This window comes from Ambystoma mexicanum, chromosome 2q (assembly GCF_040938575.1).
Source record: "Ambystoma mexicanum isolate Mex_15411 chromosome 2q, UKY_AmexF1_1, whole genome shotgun sequence".
Lineage (NCBI taxonomy): Eukaryota > Metazoa > Chordata > Amphibia > Caudata > Ambystomatidae > Ambystoma > Ambystoma mexicanum.
Window position 1 is genome coordinate 9,954,599 of NC_090924.1, and position 18,544 is coordinate 9,973,142.

Here is an 18,544-nt window from a genome sequence, read left to right on the forward strand (position 1 = left end):
TTAGTACTGCTTGTCCCATCTGAGAATCAGACCTAGAATGAATGTCTAGACAATAGTGTTTTGTAAAGGTGTGTACAGAACTCCAGGTTGCCGCTTTGCAAATGGACTGTAGGGGAACATTTGCAATGAATGCTATGGAAGCCCCAGTGCCTCGAGTAGAATGTGCTCTAGGCTTAAAGGGCAGTTCTCTCTTAGCAAGAGTGTAACAGAGTGTGATGCATTTGACAATCCATGTGATTGTTAGCATATGTGATTCTTAGCATGCACCACACTTAAAATACTGAACCTAGCCTGCGTCGCATCTAGATAGAAATGTGACTGTTAGCATGTACCACACTTAGAATTCTGAACGTTAGCTTGCGTCGCATCTATATAGAAATGTGACTGTTAGCATGTACCGCACCTAGATGGAATCCCACAATTGCAAGGACAGCAATGCCAACTAACCAACCAACTAACAATTCCATCCCTCTGCATACACCTCTCACACTATAACCAAATACAACCACAAGCCTAAAACGCAGCAATCCGCACAAACTTCAGAACAATGCAACAACAAAACAAACCACACATAGACTTGCACAACAGCACACGACGACTACGGACCATAAAACACCCCAAGCCCAGCCAAAGGACCCACCGGGCTGAGGCTGCCAACAGCACATCACTGCTCTCTTGCACTTTTCCAGCTTATTCCCACTAACCCACCCCCTCTCCTCCCCTTTTTCAGAGCCGCTAGAGCGCCAGGAGACCACTTTGGTGGTGATAGTGCGTGGTACAAATGTCCTTTAACATTAACATTAACATTTAGAGATAGTGGATTTGGAGACAGGGTCTCCCTCTCTACCTGTGGCCACTGAAACGAAAAACGGATTCGTTTTTCTTAGTGGTCGAGTTCTTTCCATGTAAAACATGACTGCTCTGCGTACATCCAGTGTGTGCAGGCTTCTTTCTACCATGTTTGAGGGGTTCTGAAAGAACGTTGGTAGTTCTATGGATTGGTTCACATGGAACTTTGAAATTAATTTTGGCGCACACCTAGGGTGAGTGCGCAGAACCACCTTATCTCTGTGAACTGTTACAAAGCGGTCTAGAACTGAGAGCGCTTGTAGTTCACCGACTCTCCTAATGGAAGTAATGGCTATTAAAAAGGCCGTTTTTTAGTTAAGATCTTTGAGACTTGCTTTATGCATGGGCTCGAAAGGAGACCCCATAAGTCTAGTCAACACCACGTTTAGGTCCCATCCGGGAGCTGGGTTAGAAATGGGAGGGTGAATTCTTTTTACTCCCTCCATGAAAGCCTTAATAACTAGTATCTTCCACCACAACACCTTTTGTTGTGATGTAGTGTAGGCTGAAAGAGCGGCTAAGCGAAATTTTATCAAATTAAAGACTAGGCCTGAGTCAAGTAAATGAGTCAGGTACAAAACAATATGTGTAGGAGAGCAGTCAATGGGTTTGATACTCTTAAGAGTTGTACCAGAAGACAAAACGTTTCCACTTACTGGAATAGCAATATTGTGTGTTAGATTTTCTTGCTTCCCTGAGTATATCCATACATCTCTGAGGAGTTGCAAGTGCCCGGACTCTATGACCTCAGGAGCCAGGCCGCTAAGTTCAATGTTTGTGGGTATGGGTGAAGTGTCTCCCCCTTGTCTTGTGACATGTTGTACGGGCAAGGCAGTTTCATTGGAAGAGATAGGGACATCTCCATCAGATGAGCAAACCGGGGTTGGCGGGCCCACATGGGAGCCATCAATATCATTGTGACTGGTTCCTGGTGCATCTTGTGCACTATCTTGCTGAGTAAGGGAGTCGGGGGCGGGGGGTGAAGCGTAAACGAATTTCCCTGACCATTTGATCCAGAGTCTGTTCCCCTTGGAAACGGTTTTGGGGGTACCTGGAGGCGTAATCTTGGCATTCTCCAGAGTTGTAAACAAGTCGATCTCTGGGAAGCCCCATTCTGCGAAAACGTTGGAGACTATGTCTTTGTGTAATCGCCATTCATACTCCATGTGTAGTGGGAAATCGCAGCAGAGTACTTCTGCCAGAAGACCGAGTTCCCCTGGAACATGTTGTGACAGGAGGAACATCTTGTGTTTGAGAGCCCACTTCCAAATGTTCTTTGGACAGTTTGGATAGCTCTGGAGGGTGAGTGCCTTCCTGTTTGTTCAGATAATACATGGCCGTTGTGCTGTCTGTGAGTATCAGGACCGTCTTTCCCTGAAATTGTGTCTGAAAGGTCTTTAGCACTTTGAAAACTGCTAACAGCTCCAAAAGGTTTATGTGATTGAATGCTATGTCTGACGACCAAACTCTGTGCGCTGTCTGTTGAAGCAGGTGAGCCCCCCACCCTGTGAGAGAGGCGTCTGTAGTCAGAGTGGCTTCCATTGCGGCAATGGTGAAGGATTTCCCTTTTAGGAGGTTTTCCCTCGACCACCACCACAGCGAGAGAACGAGGGCTGGTGAGACAACCACTAAATCGTCCCATTGTCCGCTGGCCTGACACCATTGGCTGTTGAAACACTCTTGCATTGGACGCATGCGCAAGCACGCGTGAGGAACCAAATAAATGCATGATGCCATCATTCCTAACAGTCTCATAGCTTTGCGCACTCGACTGGGTACATATTGAGGGATTTGAAACAGCATGTTTTGGACCCTCTCGTTGGAGGGGAAGACGAGGCCGTCCTTTGTTCGAATTAGAGCCCTTAGGAATTCTTTGACCTGACTGGGGTCTAAGCTGGATTTCTTCTCGTTGATGAAGAATCCCAGGCTAATTAGAAGGTTTATAGTGTCTTGGGTATTTGACAGACATGTTTTGTAGGAGTCCCATGTTATGAGCCAGTCGTTGAGGTAAGGATATACTGGGATGGTTTGCCTGCGGAGGTGTGCTTTTGCTACTGCTAGTACCTTTGTGAATACCCTTAGTGCAGAGGCTATTCCGAATGGTAGTACCTTGAGTTGATGTTTGTCTTGTATCATAAATCTGAGGTATTTTCTGTGCTCCGGCAACATTGAAATATGAAAGTATGCTTCTTTCATGTCCAATGTTGCCATGTAATCCCCCTGCGAGAGGAGGGGAATTACTTCCTGCAGAGTGACCATGCAGAACTTCTGTGGCTTTACAAATGTGTTCGCTGGGTGTAGCTCTAATACAGGGCGCATGGTGAGATCCTTTTTGGATACAAGTAAGCACACTGAATAAATACCTTTGTTTACCTGTGAAGAGGCACGGCCTCTATGGCTCCTTTGTCCTGTAGTGTCTCGACTACCTGAAGGAGGCTGCGCAGAGGTTCTGGCGTCAGTCGTCTTGCGTGTGGAGGTCTGAACTTTGGGGACCGGCAGAACTCTATACAGTACCCGTGGGCCACGGTCTTCAGTACCCACTGGTCTGTAGTTATCCACTCCCATGCCTGAAGAAGCGATGTTAGCCAGCCCCCGACCGGGGAGGCATGGGAGGGGACTCAGATCTGCGGGCCATTTTGAACCTGAGGCCGGAGAGCCTCTGAGGGTAGAGTTTCAGCCCCTTCCTTTCCCACGACGCTGACCTATTTGGGGATACTGGGCGGTGTATCCGCTGGTTCCTTGTGGAGAGGACCAATTATTTCCCGAGGTGTACTAGTTTTGAGGGAAACATTGGCCACGAAAAAGGCGTCTGGACCCAGTTCCTCGCCTTGTGGAGGTCTTTTGTGTGATTTGATCTAGCGTTTTAAGGGTGTCATGCTCCTTCATTGCAGTCTCTAGAGCTTTGTCGACTGCTTTTCCAAACAGGTTAGACTCTTCCAATGGCTTATTTATGAGTGACGCTTGAGTTTCTGGTTTGAACCCAGAGTTTTAGCCACGCGTGTCTTTTTAGGGCGGTGCCCTGAGCCAAAGATCGACCCGCTGTCTCAGCGGCATCCAAAGTGTTTTTGAGGATACTTTGGTTTACTTGTCTGCCCTCGGTTACCGTGGACAAAATGGAGTCCATAGTGGTTCAGGAACCTCCTGCAGGCCTTCCTGTAACATGGCCCATTGAGCGTCTGCATAGCTGGCTAATAAGGTTGTATCGTTAGCGATGCGCGTAGAAAAAGCTGCTGCAGCCATAACCCTCTTTCCAAGGGTGTAGAGTTTTGCACACTCCTTGTCAGGGGGTGCCTCCCTGGTTGACAGGGGAACCCCAGCCCTTTTCCTGGTAGTGGTCACCACCAGTGAGTCTGGAGTGGAGTGACCTCTGATGTAAAGGGGATCAGAGGGGGAAGGCCGAAATTATTTTTCTATCCTTTGATTAACTGCTCTTGTGAGGGCAGGTGTTAATAACGAGGGAGCCAGACGCTTTTTAATTGAGTTTAGTAGGTGAATAGCCTGGCTGGCCGGAGGTTTCTCTTTAAGAATGTCCTCTACGAAGTCAGCCTCAGGAACAGCTTCATCTGTGGCGATCTTGAAATGTTCTGCTGCTTTGCGCAACATGGCGTTGAACGTCATTTGATCGTCCACTGGAGAGGACTGTCTAGTGGGGGTGGTCTGGGGGGAATCTAAACACAGGGCATCAGGATCTGGTGAAGGATTAGGAGACTGCCATGGCTGGGGGTCACCCATATCAGGGTTTTCTTCCCACCCCTGTATGGGGTCATGCATATCCTCAGGGTCAATGAAAGGATCATCATCCTGAGTGTATGGGTCTGCAGGGACCTCCTCTTTAGTGAGGTCTTAAGTGTACACATCCACCTCCTGAGAGGGATCAAAGAGTCTTTGGAATTTAGCCAGAGGGGGCAAAAGGCTCTCTTCCCGTGGTCTTTTGGGGGTGGATTGCTCTGAGAGGGTTACAAACCTGTCAAGCCTCTCCATAAAACCCTCACATTGTTTCCCTAGTCCAAAAAGAAGACCCAGAGGGGTCTAGAGGTGAAAAGGGTTCTTGTGTACGATCCTCTGACGCCAAACGTCGAGATTTTTGTTTCAACGCCGAAGAAATACTTTCTTCACCTTCTGAAAACTCTTTCCAGAGAACCGGCAGAGGTTGCATGTCCCTGTGCTTCTCCTTAGGCTTGGCAGAGGGTTCCGGTATTTCTTTTTGCCTATCTTTGGATCTTGACGAATCCTTGGGCTTTCCTGTGGTTGTCAGCAAATCCTTTGACTGTTGCTTCCGAGCGTCCGCCCAGTGCTCGAGATAAGATAAGATTTTGAGGAGAGGATTTTAACTCCCTATTTTTAAACTGTGAGAATAAATGTGATTTTAAGAGAGTAAAAATGACATTTCTCCTTTGCAAGAGAGTAAAATGTAGGTGACATCCAGCCAACGTGTGCACAGCTGTATGGAAATCATTACGATGTGGCAGCTTTCTGCATTGTGGCAGAATACACCTTTAATTGTTTCTGTAGCTTCAGAGAAATACATTACGTTTCAGAGGCATTTATCCCTGGCTTGCAATTACATCCATGCAGATAAAAATCAAAAGTAGCCTTCTGGTTTCTTTCTAGTAACCTGACCTTTGCACTGCCCTCTGCTCTAAACTTGTGTGTAAATGTACACAGAAAAATAATAATGCTGTTGTATTTACAAGATGCTCATGTGTAGAAAGGCCTAGTACGCACCTTACCTGGAGCGCTGCGTCCACCGAAACAATTCTCGCAATGCTTTCCGTAACGTCCTCTGCAGTAGGGAGACACGTAGCCTGGGCCTGCGGTTGTGTAGTCTTCGGCGGAACCGGCGACTTGTCATCGGCGGACGCCTTCTTATGATGCGTCTCAATGGTACTTTGAATATTGGGGGTAGCGCCCTTCAATTTAGAGAGTGCCCGGTCGCTAGGCGCATCTGCGGCGAGGGCTGCCGATCCTTATGGTCGGTGGGCACGACCGAAACTTCCAGTGTGCTGGTTGGCACTGTGGTCCGCTTCGACTTTGTCGTAGACTGGCCGGGGGTTGTGTGTTTAGTGAGTGGAGAGTGTTTCTCTTTGTCGCCGGGAGTACAATCCCCATAGAAGTGTCTGAGCCGTGCCCGTTTATTAAAGGCCTTTTAAGTCAAACACAAAGTAATTATTAAGCAGTAATAAAACCAACACAACACTAATCTAGAAAACATATATACAGTAACCAATGGCCTAAAGGAATAGTACACAGTATTGATCCACAACCTGTAAAGAAAGGGGTGTCACAGTGCGAATATCGTTTAGGACGTTCGTCACAATTCAAACCCTAAGAGGCAGTCCAGTCCCTAAGATGAGTGGAGCCTTGAGTTGAAAAGTACTTTCGGTTCTGGCACACGCAATCGTGCAGTTGAGTCAAAACGGGGTCTCTTCAAGGGGCTGTAGCGACTCAGAAAAGTGGGTATAGACACTGAAGAATAACTTCCCACTATTCAAGGAGGGTCTCCCCAAGAGGGCAGAACAGGATCCAAGAGTTGGGAATAGCTAGGTAGCACCGGCTACCTTGATAAAGAAGAGTGGCCCTCAGGAGACACTCGTGTGTAAAAATAGATGGATGCGCCAGGGGCCACCGGTAAGGGTTGCAAGTACTCACTGACCCTCGGCGCACTCCGGACCAAACTTCGGCAGTCGAGTCCACTTTGGCTGCAGGTTCAAATCCTGCAGTTGCGCAGTTCTGCGACTTTCAGGGGATGCGTTCGAGGAATGATTCTGTGGCGGGACAATGGGGATTTCTCCATTCCCGATGAAGGGATCAAGCCAATTCCGCTGCAGGGATTCTTCAGGGACAGGGGGGGGGGGGGGGCACAGCAGCAAGGCACCCACGAAGTGCGTCACCACAGCTGTGCAACACGGTGACCGCGTATGCTTGGGGTCAGGCATACTCTCCTAATTCCAGACCTGGGAATGCTAGGTGTATGAAACTTGGCGGGAGAGTGCCTTATCCCCAGAGCTTACAGTCTCCAAATGCTCAAGTAAAAACCTGAGACAGCAGCAGTTCCAGGGCAAAGGTCCCGTATGAGGTGGTCAGTTCACTGGGCGGTCCAGGAACACTTACGAAGAGGCTCGCTTACAGGTTAAATTGGAGGTGCCGAGAATAGTTTGTCCCACTATTCCAATAGGTTGAAGCCCCCTTGCAGGCCTTCTAGGTTCGTTCAGAAAAACAGGTGGTCCGACGGGACAGCAGCGGGCTCAGGGTGCCAAACCTTCCAGCGGGTCACCAGCGGTTCCACGGGTCTGCTTAGTTGATTCAGGATACTTGGCTCCTTTACTAAGTTCAGTGTGAACTCAGAAGATCGACGTGGAATGGGTGTAATATGCCTTCTCTTACCCAAAATCTCCTTTGCGCCAAAACGAAGAGAAACCAATAGGAGATCTGCTCACATACAGCCAACCCAGACGTGTACCAGTCACGGACCACGGAGGTACCAGTCATCCAGCACACCAGACATCCTTGGCCCCAGTATGTGTATTGGAAGTAGACAGCTCCAGCCCACATCCTGGAGGAACACACACAAGGCATGCAGAAGCCCACAAAAGCTTCGCTTTGAGTGGGGATCTGCATGACCAAATAAGGAATTTCCCAGGTCTGCTCGACCTGGGGAAGGCAAAGGGACAAGATGGCCAAATGACAGAACAAAGGACATTGTGGCATGGCCATTTTAGGCACTGCCCACTGTCCTGGGCCAAACACGGTGAATACGGTTTGGACCATTGAAAAGAGTTGAAAATACATGAAATGTAACAGCTGCCACCAGCTCTGTCCAAGGCACACTTCTACATTCACCAAAAATCTTTTGAGGGTGTCTAGGGCCTCAAAAATGAAAAAGGGACCCCAGAGCACTGAAATGTTACTAAAGAATAGCAACAAAGTGAAAGGCTAAGGGAAACAACGTCTCCCATTACTGACTGTCTTAAGGGCATATCAGTTTCCCCATAACAAAATGAACAAAAGCCCAGTGGAGTACAGCAGAAGGATGGTCTCCAATGGCAAAAGTCAGGCTAGGATGGTCAGACAACAAACAGCAAAACGTTGGGGGTACACAACTGGAGGGAAAACAACCCAAAAATTGAAATCTTTCCTAATGTCCTCATTGTGGACCCCTTACAAGTTCACCACCTCTTGAGACTTAGCCTAAAGCACTCGCCTTGCTACCTTTAACTGGTTTGGCTACAGCTCCTGGAGTTGTCCCTGTCATAATATAGCTTGGCCTTCTATACATCTGTCCACGAGGCCAGAGTACAGAAAATCAGTGCTAACAGGGACCTAAAACCGAAAATATGCAACATGTAATTGCAGGTGAGGAGGACCAAAAGCAATTTATTTTGGAAATGCAGCAATCACTGGACTTGGATAACAATGTACTGTGGGGTAAATACACAGCATCTTGACCTTAATCTGACCTCAAGAAGACATGTGCAGACAAGTAATTCTTAAAATGCAGGTAAAGTTATTCTCTTTGGTAATGACATCCCCATCTTATACACCAATGTGAAAAGCTGGGGTTCACAGACAAGTTTACATCTCATTCACCAGATTGAATAGTCTTACCTGTAATTGCCTTTCTTGGTAAGCAGCTCCCTAAACTGGCCCAGCGTGACCACACGCCCCTTGACCATGGTCCTGTAAGGTATGGGCTCTCCGCAGAAATAATAAGCTACTACAATGTTCTCACAGGGTTGTACAGTGCAGCTGTAGAGCTTCTTTGTAGGCTTGAACCTGAAACGGGGAACACATCATCATTGAGCATGTACTGCAATTTACAATGGTTCTGAGTGAACTGCTACATTTAAACAAGAAAGGTATTATTAAGAATTAGGTCAACTTGAGAACAGGTTATTTGGCCGTGTCCGTTCTCGGTAAAATGTTCAGGAACTTGTGGTTTTACCCCCAAATTACCATGGGTAATCCAGACGTGGACCCCTTGAACACTGTGCTTAGAGAAGCACAGATTGACCTCACTGTTGAGGCAAGGCTAGACTGAAACATGTGTATGGGGAAGCTGTTGGTACTCTTGTACAGAGGAGAATTGTTAAACATTTCGGTGCCGGACTGCCTAAGTGGGTGGGACTAGACTGATATGCAAACGGATATTTATCTTCTATGAAAGGTACAGTGAGCTAAAACGTGGTTGTAGACCCTCCTGAGTGTGTATTAGGCAAGGTTTGAATGCAGTACCCTCTGGGCAACCCAAACTTTGGTATAAGCTTGTACTACACAGTGTTGGTAGCGTGTTGAGCGGCCAGGCTTATCTCAAGAGGGGAAATGTGAGCTGTAGTGGAGGTACACAAAGATTCACAGTTACAGGTATTCAAATAAACTTTTACACTCAAGGTTTCTTGCATGAACAATTAATAATGTATTCAGTCAGTTATAAAGCCTTCTTCAGAAGGGAGCAATAGAATAGTAACACACAAATATACTTCAATACTGTACACTTTGAGTTTCTGAATCAGACAAGGCCCTTTTGGGATGGCTCACAGACACAACCTACACCCACAGGTGACTTCAGTAATAAGGGTGCTGGGGACATTATAACCTTACTGTTGGCATTCAGAATACTCTTAAAAAGTAAGCAAAATGCAAAGGTTTAGTATATGGGTTTTACTTACCTTGAATGAGCTGTGTGCCATCCAAAAATAAGTTAGCAGAGTTACTGCTTATCTCAATCAGTGATTGATTCACTGATCTAAAAAGCACCTGTAATTGAATATTACATCCATAGGTTTTACTCACCTAGTATAACTGTGTGTTATCACAAAAGTAGTTATAGGTGTTTACTGTACCTGGAATAAGTGTTCCACCATTCACAAAATGTATATTGTCCAGTTGACTGATTATGTGATTTGTACCGGGAGTCACTGTACAACTGGTAGGGCCTACTGCCCTTGCATTACTGCATGTAATTGTGAAAGTAACTATTGGTTTTTACTCGCCAAGAATAGGTGTGACCTATACTGAATGTGTATGAAAAGGTTTTGACTTCCCTAGAACTACTGTTAGGTATTTCAAATAAGTTTTATACTTTAGTCTGTCTACCTTCAAGTATAGTGTTGTGTTTTTATAATTGTGATTTCATGTAATGTGTGATAGTACTTAATTACCCCTAGAATAATCTGGACCTACCTGTATTTAAATAAATCATTTATTTTTTACATACATAGTGTTTCTTTGGACCATTTGTATTACAATTTCATTTGTACTGATTCTACAGCCCTCTCTCCATCCTAAAATAAGCCTGGCTGCTCTGTCTACGCTACCATGAACTCGGGTGGTACAGCCTAATACTAAGAGTGGAGTCTTGTACTGCCTCAGTTGAATGGTTTTACTAAGCCCTTAGTTGGACTTCAGAAAAACTGTCCTAACAGTGACATAGAAGAAAAATGGAGTAGATAAATACAGTATTCGAAAAGAGTACATGGGGGAAAAGGACCTCTAGGACAGTATTTTCATAGGCAGGGGGAGAGTTAAATTAAGGGGTTTCACTTTCCAACAAAAGCAGCATAAGTGAACACTGTTTCCCTAGGAATGGAAAACAAATGGGGAACAAAGATGAACATGTCACAGGGTGTTAGGACAGTTATTCTGAAGTTCAACTAAGGGCTTCATAAAACCATACATCTGAGACAGTACATAAGCTCCACTCTTATTATAAGGCTGAACCACGTGAGAATGTCGATTGCATGGACAGAGCAGCCAGGCTCCTCTTAGGAGGGAGAGAGGACTGTACGTTGGTACAAAGAAATTGTAGAATACATATGGTCCAAAGTAACACTGAAACACTAAGTATTGGAAAAATAAAGGGTTTATTTAAATACAAGTGAAACAAGATAATTATTGGGTAAGTACTATCACATCATATAAACACAATCACAAAAAACAACTCAATACCTATGGTATGCCAACCAAGGAATAACCTTATTTAGAGGAGCAAGTCAAGGTGAGTCAAACCTAAGTTTATACATTCACTATAGTAATATACCATTCTTGGGGAATAAGGCCAGGTTAGATACACTTTCAAGGGTAGTAGACGCTGTCAGACATCAGTTAAGAAATCACTTGATAAACCAACCCTGTTACTTTTTAGAACTCAGTTCAGAGTTAGTAAAATAACTTGTATACTTCCTGGAGAGGCCTTAAGTGTGACAAGTATTAACACACAATGGTCCTCATTACAACCCAGGAGGTGGACCATGGTGCTATTAGCACCATGGTCCATGCCGGAATCCACCATGGTGAATGGCGGAATTACTGCCCCATTCCAAGGTTGGCGGGGCAGTAATTCCCCATTCACCATGGCCCCTTCCCCATTCCCATTCCCATTTTTGGCCCATAGGGCTCAATGGGAATGGGGAAGGCGCTAATTACGGCACCGTGAATTACGGTGCCGTAATTAGCTCCTAGGTCCCTTTGCGGGTTGGTTTTTTAACGCCTGCTAAAAGCAGGCGTTAAAGTGCAACCCGCAAAGGGACCTCGTAATCAGGCGTTAAGGGTTTAAGGGCGCCGACACCTTTTACGGCGCCGTTAACCCCTTAACGCCTGGGTTGTAATGAGGCCCAATAACTATTTCTGAATGCACTCAGTAATTCAAGGAAACTATAACCAAATTGCTCTTTAAGAAGACCCAAGGTAACTTAAAGTAAGTAATGGACCGCATGACTATTTTGGAAATGCTCTAGGCAGTTTCAGAGGAAGCACAACAAAATGTTACAACTGCAGAAGAGCAGCAGCTATTCCAGTTAAATAACCATATACCTTTTAAGAGGGGCTTCAAGCAACTCATGAGACAAGTGTTTACTTCTGGACTGTTTTAGGTCTGTATAAAGCAGAAGGGGGAGCCAAACTCAATTTAACTTTAAGAAGAACACACGGTAGCTAAACCCTATAGGTAATCTTTTACACTCATTCAGTTAAGCAATAAAACAGTACCAAAACGTATTTCTTTTCAGAAGGGGTGAAACACCATACAAAGAAAGTAAAGCAACTTATATACTTTATAGAGTGCACAATGCAACTCAATAAGCAGAACTTAAGGACACTGTGTAACGTCTTCTTTCACAGAGATAGTTACCACATTAATTCTTTCAGCAAGTAAGTACTTTTGCACTTGTTATACTTCTTAAGACAATCCTTTTCTTGTCCAGTGCTTCCCTGGTCTATTACATGAATTCTCTCAGACGCAGAACAGGGGCCCTAGAGGTCTAGGTGAACAGGAGGCCTTGAGAGGTTAGCCAAAACCCAATCAAGGTATGTGGATGAGCAGTCAAGGCTTATTCACAGGACAGTGTGAGTGGGACAGAGAACCTCAAGGATTCCACCCAGTATACCACACAATAATTCAATTGAGACAGTCCGTTATAAAGACGTACAAGTTACTTACCAACCGGTAAAGTTCTTTCGACTGGATGTTCCTCCAACGTATTCCATATCTTTGACATGTAATGTCCACAGCTGTGCTGCTTTGGCCATTTTTTCAGCAGAGGGCGTACGGCGTCGGGTCGATGTCCCTCGAAGGCCTCCGTCGAGGGTGAAGTCATCGGATGTTATAAGTAGCACGCACGGCACCCGTAGCCTCAGTTCATGTTTTTTCCCTCCACAACGCGTGACATACCTGCACACAATGCATCCTTGACTGCACATTGCCTTATGGGAACGCAAGCTACAATAGCATAGGAAATTCTTCAAAGGGGCAGGCTGGGAGGGCGATGAGGAATACGTTGGAGGAACATCCAGTCGAAAGAACATTACCAGTTGGTAAGTAACTTGTTCTTCGAATGGATTGTGTCCTCCAACGTATTCCACATCTTTGACAGACTCCCAAAGCAGTATCAGTGATTGGAAGAGGGAGAAGAATTTAGATATAACCAATCAGATGGCAGAATAAAGCAATGCTTTACCAAAGGCCATATCTTGACCATGGAAAGTATCCAGGGAGTAATGCTTGACAAAAGGTGTGGATGGAAGACCACGTTGCAGCATCACAAATGTTCTTAACAGGAACTCCCCGTTGCAGGGCTGTGGATGTGGCCACGACGCTGGTGGAGTGAGCTCGCAAGCCCTCAGGAGGGTCATTTCCAGGCGATCTGCAACATTCAGCAATAGTGAGGATAATCCACCTGGACAAGGTCTGTTTGGTAACAGCCTGGCCCAATCAGTGTCCAGTATACCCCACAAAAAGTTGGTCGTCCACTCTGACCCTGGATATCCTAGAAATATAAAAGCTCAAAGCTCTCCTAGTGTCCAATCTATGGAGTCTCTCCTCTTCCTTACTAGGATAGGGAGGAGGATAGAAAGCAGGTAGTACCACCTTCTGGCTCAAATGAAACTCAGACACTACCTTAGGTAGGAAGGAAGAACGTACTCTCAGTACAACCCTATCCTTGTGGAACAAAGTAAAGGGTGGCATTGACGAAAGTGCCTGCAACTCGCTCACTCTGCGATCAAGAAAACCGCCTTGAAGGTCAACAGTCTCAAAGGACAAGAGTGCAAAGGTTCAAACGGAGCACCCATCTGTAACGCTTACATGGACTCCTCAGGAGCGTAATGCCTTCTCAGCCAGCGGATCTGTTACGTGGGCCCTTTTAATATTCCTTAACTGTGTAAACAACAATAATAACAATAAAACTACTATAATATTGATTTTATGAGACCTTCCTGTACGACTGTGCACTTTTGCTAATCCCTCCCTTCTCATCTGTGTGTATGTTTTGTGGACCTCTCCATCCTGTTATTCTACAGGAGCGAGTTGGACTGAAGATACTCAAAACTTGGAAGGTTGAGGTGTTCGATAAACCCTTGTCTGATAATGTCTTTGCCTTTCAACAATTGTCTTTGGTAAGTTTAGTGGAGACAATACTGTAGTTGTTTGATTTTGAATGGTCCCTATGTTGGAGAGATCTAATATTTGGCTTTATTCTTGCAGGTTCTCTGAATTCGGAAAAAGGTTAATTGCTGCGGAATGACTGACGTTACTTGGAATGAAGAAACGTTTAACAAACGTAAGTTCGTCTATAAGGAGTAACTGCAGCCTTCAGGGAAAAGTGCTGTAATAACTGAGCAGTGAAAACTTGAAGAAACTTTCAGGTACGTAACTTATTTAAACTTCTTCTTTCTTATTTTTATAAAGTTTGTACGTTAATGAAATACCTTATTTGTTTGCAGGTTTTCAGAAAGCGAAGGAAGAAATATCTTAGGAAGATCCAGAGGCTGCTGAGGAAATCTTCTGAATGAAGGTTCTGCAACCGCGAACAAAGACTGCTGCTCGAAGATGCTGCGGCTGTGAGAGAACTTCTGACAGAAGATGCTGCGGCTACGAACAAAAACAGCTGACTGAAGAAACGCTTCGGAGATACTTCGGTTCGGAAAGTCTTTACTTTAACTATGAATTCTGTTGTCTTTTCTGTGAAAATTAATGTCTCTGTTATTTTTGTTTGACAGGTTCTGTGAGGAGAGACGCCGGTAGCGTTACCCGCGGTCAGCGGAGCAGACCAGGGCTTAAGTAGCTCCCTCTGCAATAGGTATAGAATGTGCTGTACGTTATCGATGGACCTGGCAGCAGCCATGTTTAGTGTATGAGACTACTGTAAGCACTATGAAAGACTATGGAAGAACATGCTATGAATGATACAAATGCTATTTGTGCCAGGCTTGTACCCACTTTTGACCTGCTGACTGATGTGATATCCCTTGCTTCTCCTGCATGCCTCAATGGGAACTATGCTCATTTACTGGGATCATGACACCATCAAGAATTTCAAGACTAAATTCAAATCCCAAACCGGCACCTGAAAAGTGGATGGCGGGAACACATTTGTGAGCCCTTTCAGAAACTGGGAAATCAAAGGAATCGTAAAATAAGAACATTCTTCACATGAGCGCTTGAAAATAGATAGCGCTGCCAGGTAACGTTTAATGGTACCCACTTGAAGACCCTTGTGAGCCAAAGAAAGAACCATCAGAATGGAACACTGAAAAAGATAAGACATTGTGTCCTCTGCACCAGTCGCAAAACTTACGGCAACAGTACAGGGATTTGGTTGTCGGACTCCTGGCTGAAAGCAACACCTCCATCACGTCATGCGTGAGGTCCAAATCCTTATATTTCAACCTTTCAGAAACCATGCATGAAGGTTGAGAATCTTGACTTCTGTATGGAGAAGAGAAAGAGAGAGAGAAAGAGAGATAAAGAGAGAGGGAGAGAGAGAGAGAGTATCCACTCTTTGGGGAAGACGGCGTGGAGGATAGATGCACATTTCTAGAAGGTCCGGGTACCACGCTCTCCTGGCCCAATCCGGATCCTCCTTAGAACATGAGGAATTACAGGGATCGGAGGAAACTCATACAGAAGTCGGAATGACCAATCCATGACAAACACGTCCCCTAAAGCTCCTCTCAGAGGAAATTCCCTTGAGCAATATGTCTCGCACTTTCGGTTGGCACCAGTCGCAAACAGATCCACTTGCGGGGTTCCCCAAAGGGCAAAGATCTCTTGAAGGACTTCCTGAGCTAGCTCCCACTCGTGGGAGACCGCGCTCTGCCTGCTCAGAGAGTCCACCGCCGCATTCTCCTCTCTGGCCAGATGAACTGCAAAGAGTGAGATTCCTTGCTGTATCGCCCAGAAACAGAGCTGCATCGACTCTCTGCACAGCGAAGTGACCGTATACCTCCCTTTTTGTTGAGGTAATGTATGGCCACTGTGTTGTCATTGCAAACCTCAGGTATTTTCTGTGCTTTGGATGGATCGGCACATGAAAATAAGCATCCTGTAGGTCCAATGACACCAAGCAATCCTGAGGTCGAAGGGCCTGATGGACCTGAGAAAGAGTGACCATTTGAACTTGTCCATCCTGAGGAACTTGTTCAAGCAACGCAAGTCCAAGATGGGTCTCAGTCCTCTGTCTTTCTTGGGAATCAAAACATAAGGGGAATAACAGCCCTTGTTCCTGTCCGCCACAGGCACTAGTTCTATAGCTCCGTTCTCCAGCAGGGTCAAGATTTCCTGCACAAGGAGCGGATCCAGAATCTTCAAAGGGAGCTTCCCCTGTGGATTGTCGGGAGGCCGACTCAGGAAGGGTAGGTAGTAGCCGTGGGCTATTGTTTCCAGAACCCACGCATCTGAAGTAATGGCTCGCCACTCTTCGAGATGCTGAGACAGTCAGCCCCCAACCGGTGGACAATGAGACCTGGCCTTATAATTGTTTTGGAGCGGCTGCGGCAGCGCCTGAAGGCAAAGAGGCAGCTGCTTGAGCGGCTTTGGCACCCTTTCCCCGTCCACCACAAGGAACTTTACGTTGGCCCTTTTGACTGGCCGCTCCGCTCGCTCTACCAAAAGAGTAGTAATGAAAGGAACCACCCCTTCACTGCTGTCCCCTAGGACGAAAAGGCAGAGGTTGAAGCACAGCTGCGCCCAAAGATTTAGCAGCTGCTTTGGAGGTCTGCAACCTCTCAAGGCTCTCGTCAGCCTTGCTGCCAAACAAATGAGAACCGTCAAAGGGCATATTGAGAAGACAGGCCTGCACATCAGGTGCCAACCCTGACTTCCGCAACCAACCACGCATATCTGCGTATCACGGTGCTCGCAGCCATGGACCAGTTGACACTATCAGCAGTGTCCAACCCAGACTGAAGGGATTCACACATGGCATCATTGCCATCCTTCACAATAGTAAGAAACCCATCCCTTTCTTCCCCTTCGGGAATATGCTCAGCCGCCAGAGAGGCACAATTCCACAGAGTGTTGCGAAATTTTCGCTAAGGCACAGGTGGAGTTGGCCGATTTCAGTGCCATACTCCCAGCCGAAAATACCGTGCGTGCCCATCCATTGAAGCGCTTGTCGTCCCTACCAGGAGGGATGGTAGGGTATGCCGCCTGCCTCGAGTTGGCTGTGGCCACCCGAACCACCAAACTCTCAGGAGTGGGGTCTGTGGATAGGTAGCTGGGGTCGCTACTGGATGGGCAGTATTTCTTAGTCAACGACTTGTTGACCGCCGGAAGAAACTCCGGGGTGTTCCAAGTAGCAGCCACCCTTTTCTGTAACACCATGTGAAAAGGCAACACTGGGTCATTGGACGGACCCTGAACTAAAATTTCTGTCATGTCGTCCAGGTCGTATTCAACTGGATGGCCGGACTACCCTAGGTACTCCGTAACTCTCGACATCAATCGCCTATAGAATGATTCAGCATGAGCCCCAAGCTCTGGCCTACCAAACTCCATTTCAGGAGATGTGTCAAGGCCACTGGCATCATGTAAAGACTGACGCAGATCCTCCATCTCACTGTCCTCAGAAAAGACAATGTCAGGAACTTCAGGTGTTTCACCAGGAATATCAAAATGCTCCAACTCCACATCAGACCTCTCCTCAACCTCATGTATGTTCTGTAGAGAATGAAAAAACTCCTTCCTAGGGACAGGAGCAGACCTGGATTCAAGAATTGGCTTCACAGTCTTAGAGTGTTTCTTGGAGTATCCACAGAGGCCTCCAACGGCAAATTCTGGCCTATGGGCCCCGATGGTGTCGACGGCTTTGACGCTGACAAAGGCGCCGAAGGCTCTGAGGGCCTGACCGAGGGCAAAGCCCCGACAGCCGCACTCGATGGACACGGCGCTGACGCCTTCCTCAACCCCTTCCCAGACTCTGACGGTTTTGTTGGTGACGAAGACCATGACCTGGATCTGGCACGTCTCTGGCGATCTACCAGATCCTTGTCCGAACGCGACCTCGACGGTTCCCGATGCTTATCGCGCAGACTGCCCAAGCCCGAGGGCGCGCGTGTGTCGGACCGTTCCCTTGGCAGTCAACGACTGACACTTCGAGCAGCCTTCTGTGTCATGGCTCTTGCCCAGACACCACAAGCAGATACGGTGCACGTCTGTGATGGACATCTTGGACTTACAGTCCCGGCATTTTTTGAAGCCAGACCTCGAAGTAGATAACACGAGGCGCGCCTACATTTGCGGAAAAAAATGAACTGAGGCTACGCCGTCCGTCCGTGCGTGCGTCCCTCCTCCAGGCAAACTTTCACTGACATCCTCTTTGTCGTTCCCTCACCAGACCTATGGACTCTACATATGGTCTCGGTGCTCTCTCCTTTCTCGTCTTCTCCCATTAATGGTGGCTCCCGGTGGGAAGCCCTCCTGTCCTCCTTCCACTCCTCTAAGGTAGTCTTGGTCCAAGGCCCTCAGGCCAACCTTCTCCTCTTCGATAGACGCTTCCCACACCTCATCAATTTAATTTCTTCTCCTGCTGTCCCCTCTCCCCCTCCACGGCTTCCTCGCCTCCCCCTGCTGCCTCCTCATTGGCTACCTTGCCCTCTCCTCCTTGCCTTTCTGCCCCCCCCTCGGGCTTCTTCTACACCTCGAAAGGGCGTACCTCTGATTTGTACCCCTCCCCGGAAGTCTTTCAAGGACGGCAACCTTCTCAATATTGCCACTCTTAACTCTCAGCTGTCAAACACTCCTCCGACATCTGCCGCCTTCTGGAGGAAATTCACCTCGATGTCCTGGCCAGCTCTGTCACAAGTTTTGACACTTTTCTCCCTGACGGCTACAAGATCCTCTCTGCAGCCAGGTCCAACAGTTCCGGAGGGGGTATAGCCCTGATCTTTCCTGAGTGGATTCCTGCCTCTGTCATTGCTACGC

General features: G+C 46.8%; 1 protein-coding gene across 1 annotated transcript in view; it reads right to left on the bottom strand.

Moving 5' to 3' along the window:
* Nucleotides 1–18,544, bottom strand: part of AXIN1 (axin 1) — a 486,191-nt gene that overhangs the window by 90,310 nt on the left and 377,337 nt on the right. Inside the window, exon 9 of the mRNA XM_069646773.1 lies at nt 8,455–8,622. Coding sequence (XP_069502874.1) covers nt 8,455–8,622 — 168 coding nt within the window. The remainder of the gene's footprint in view (nt 1–8,454; nt 8,623–18,544) is intronic.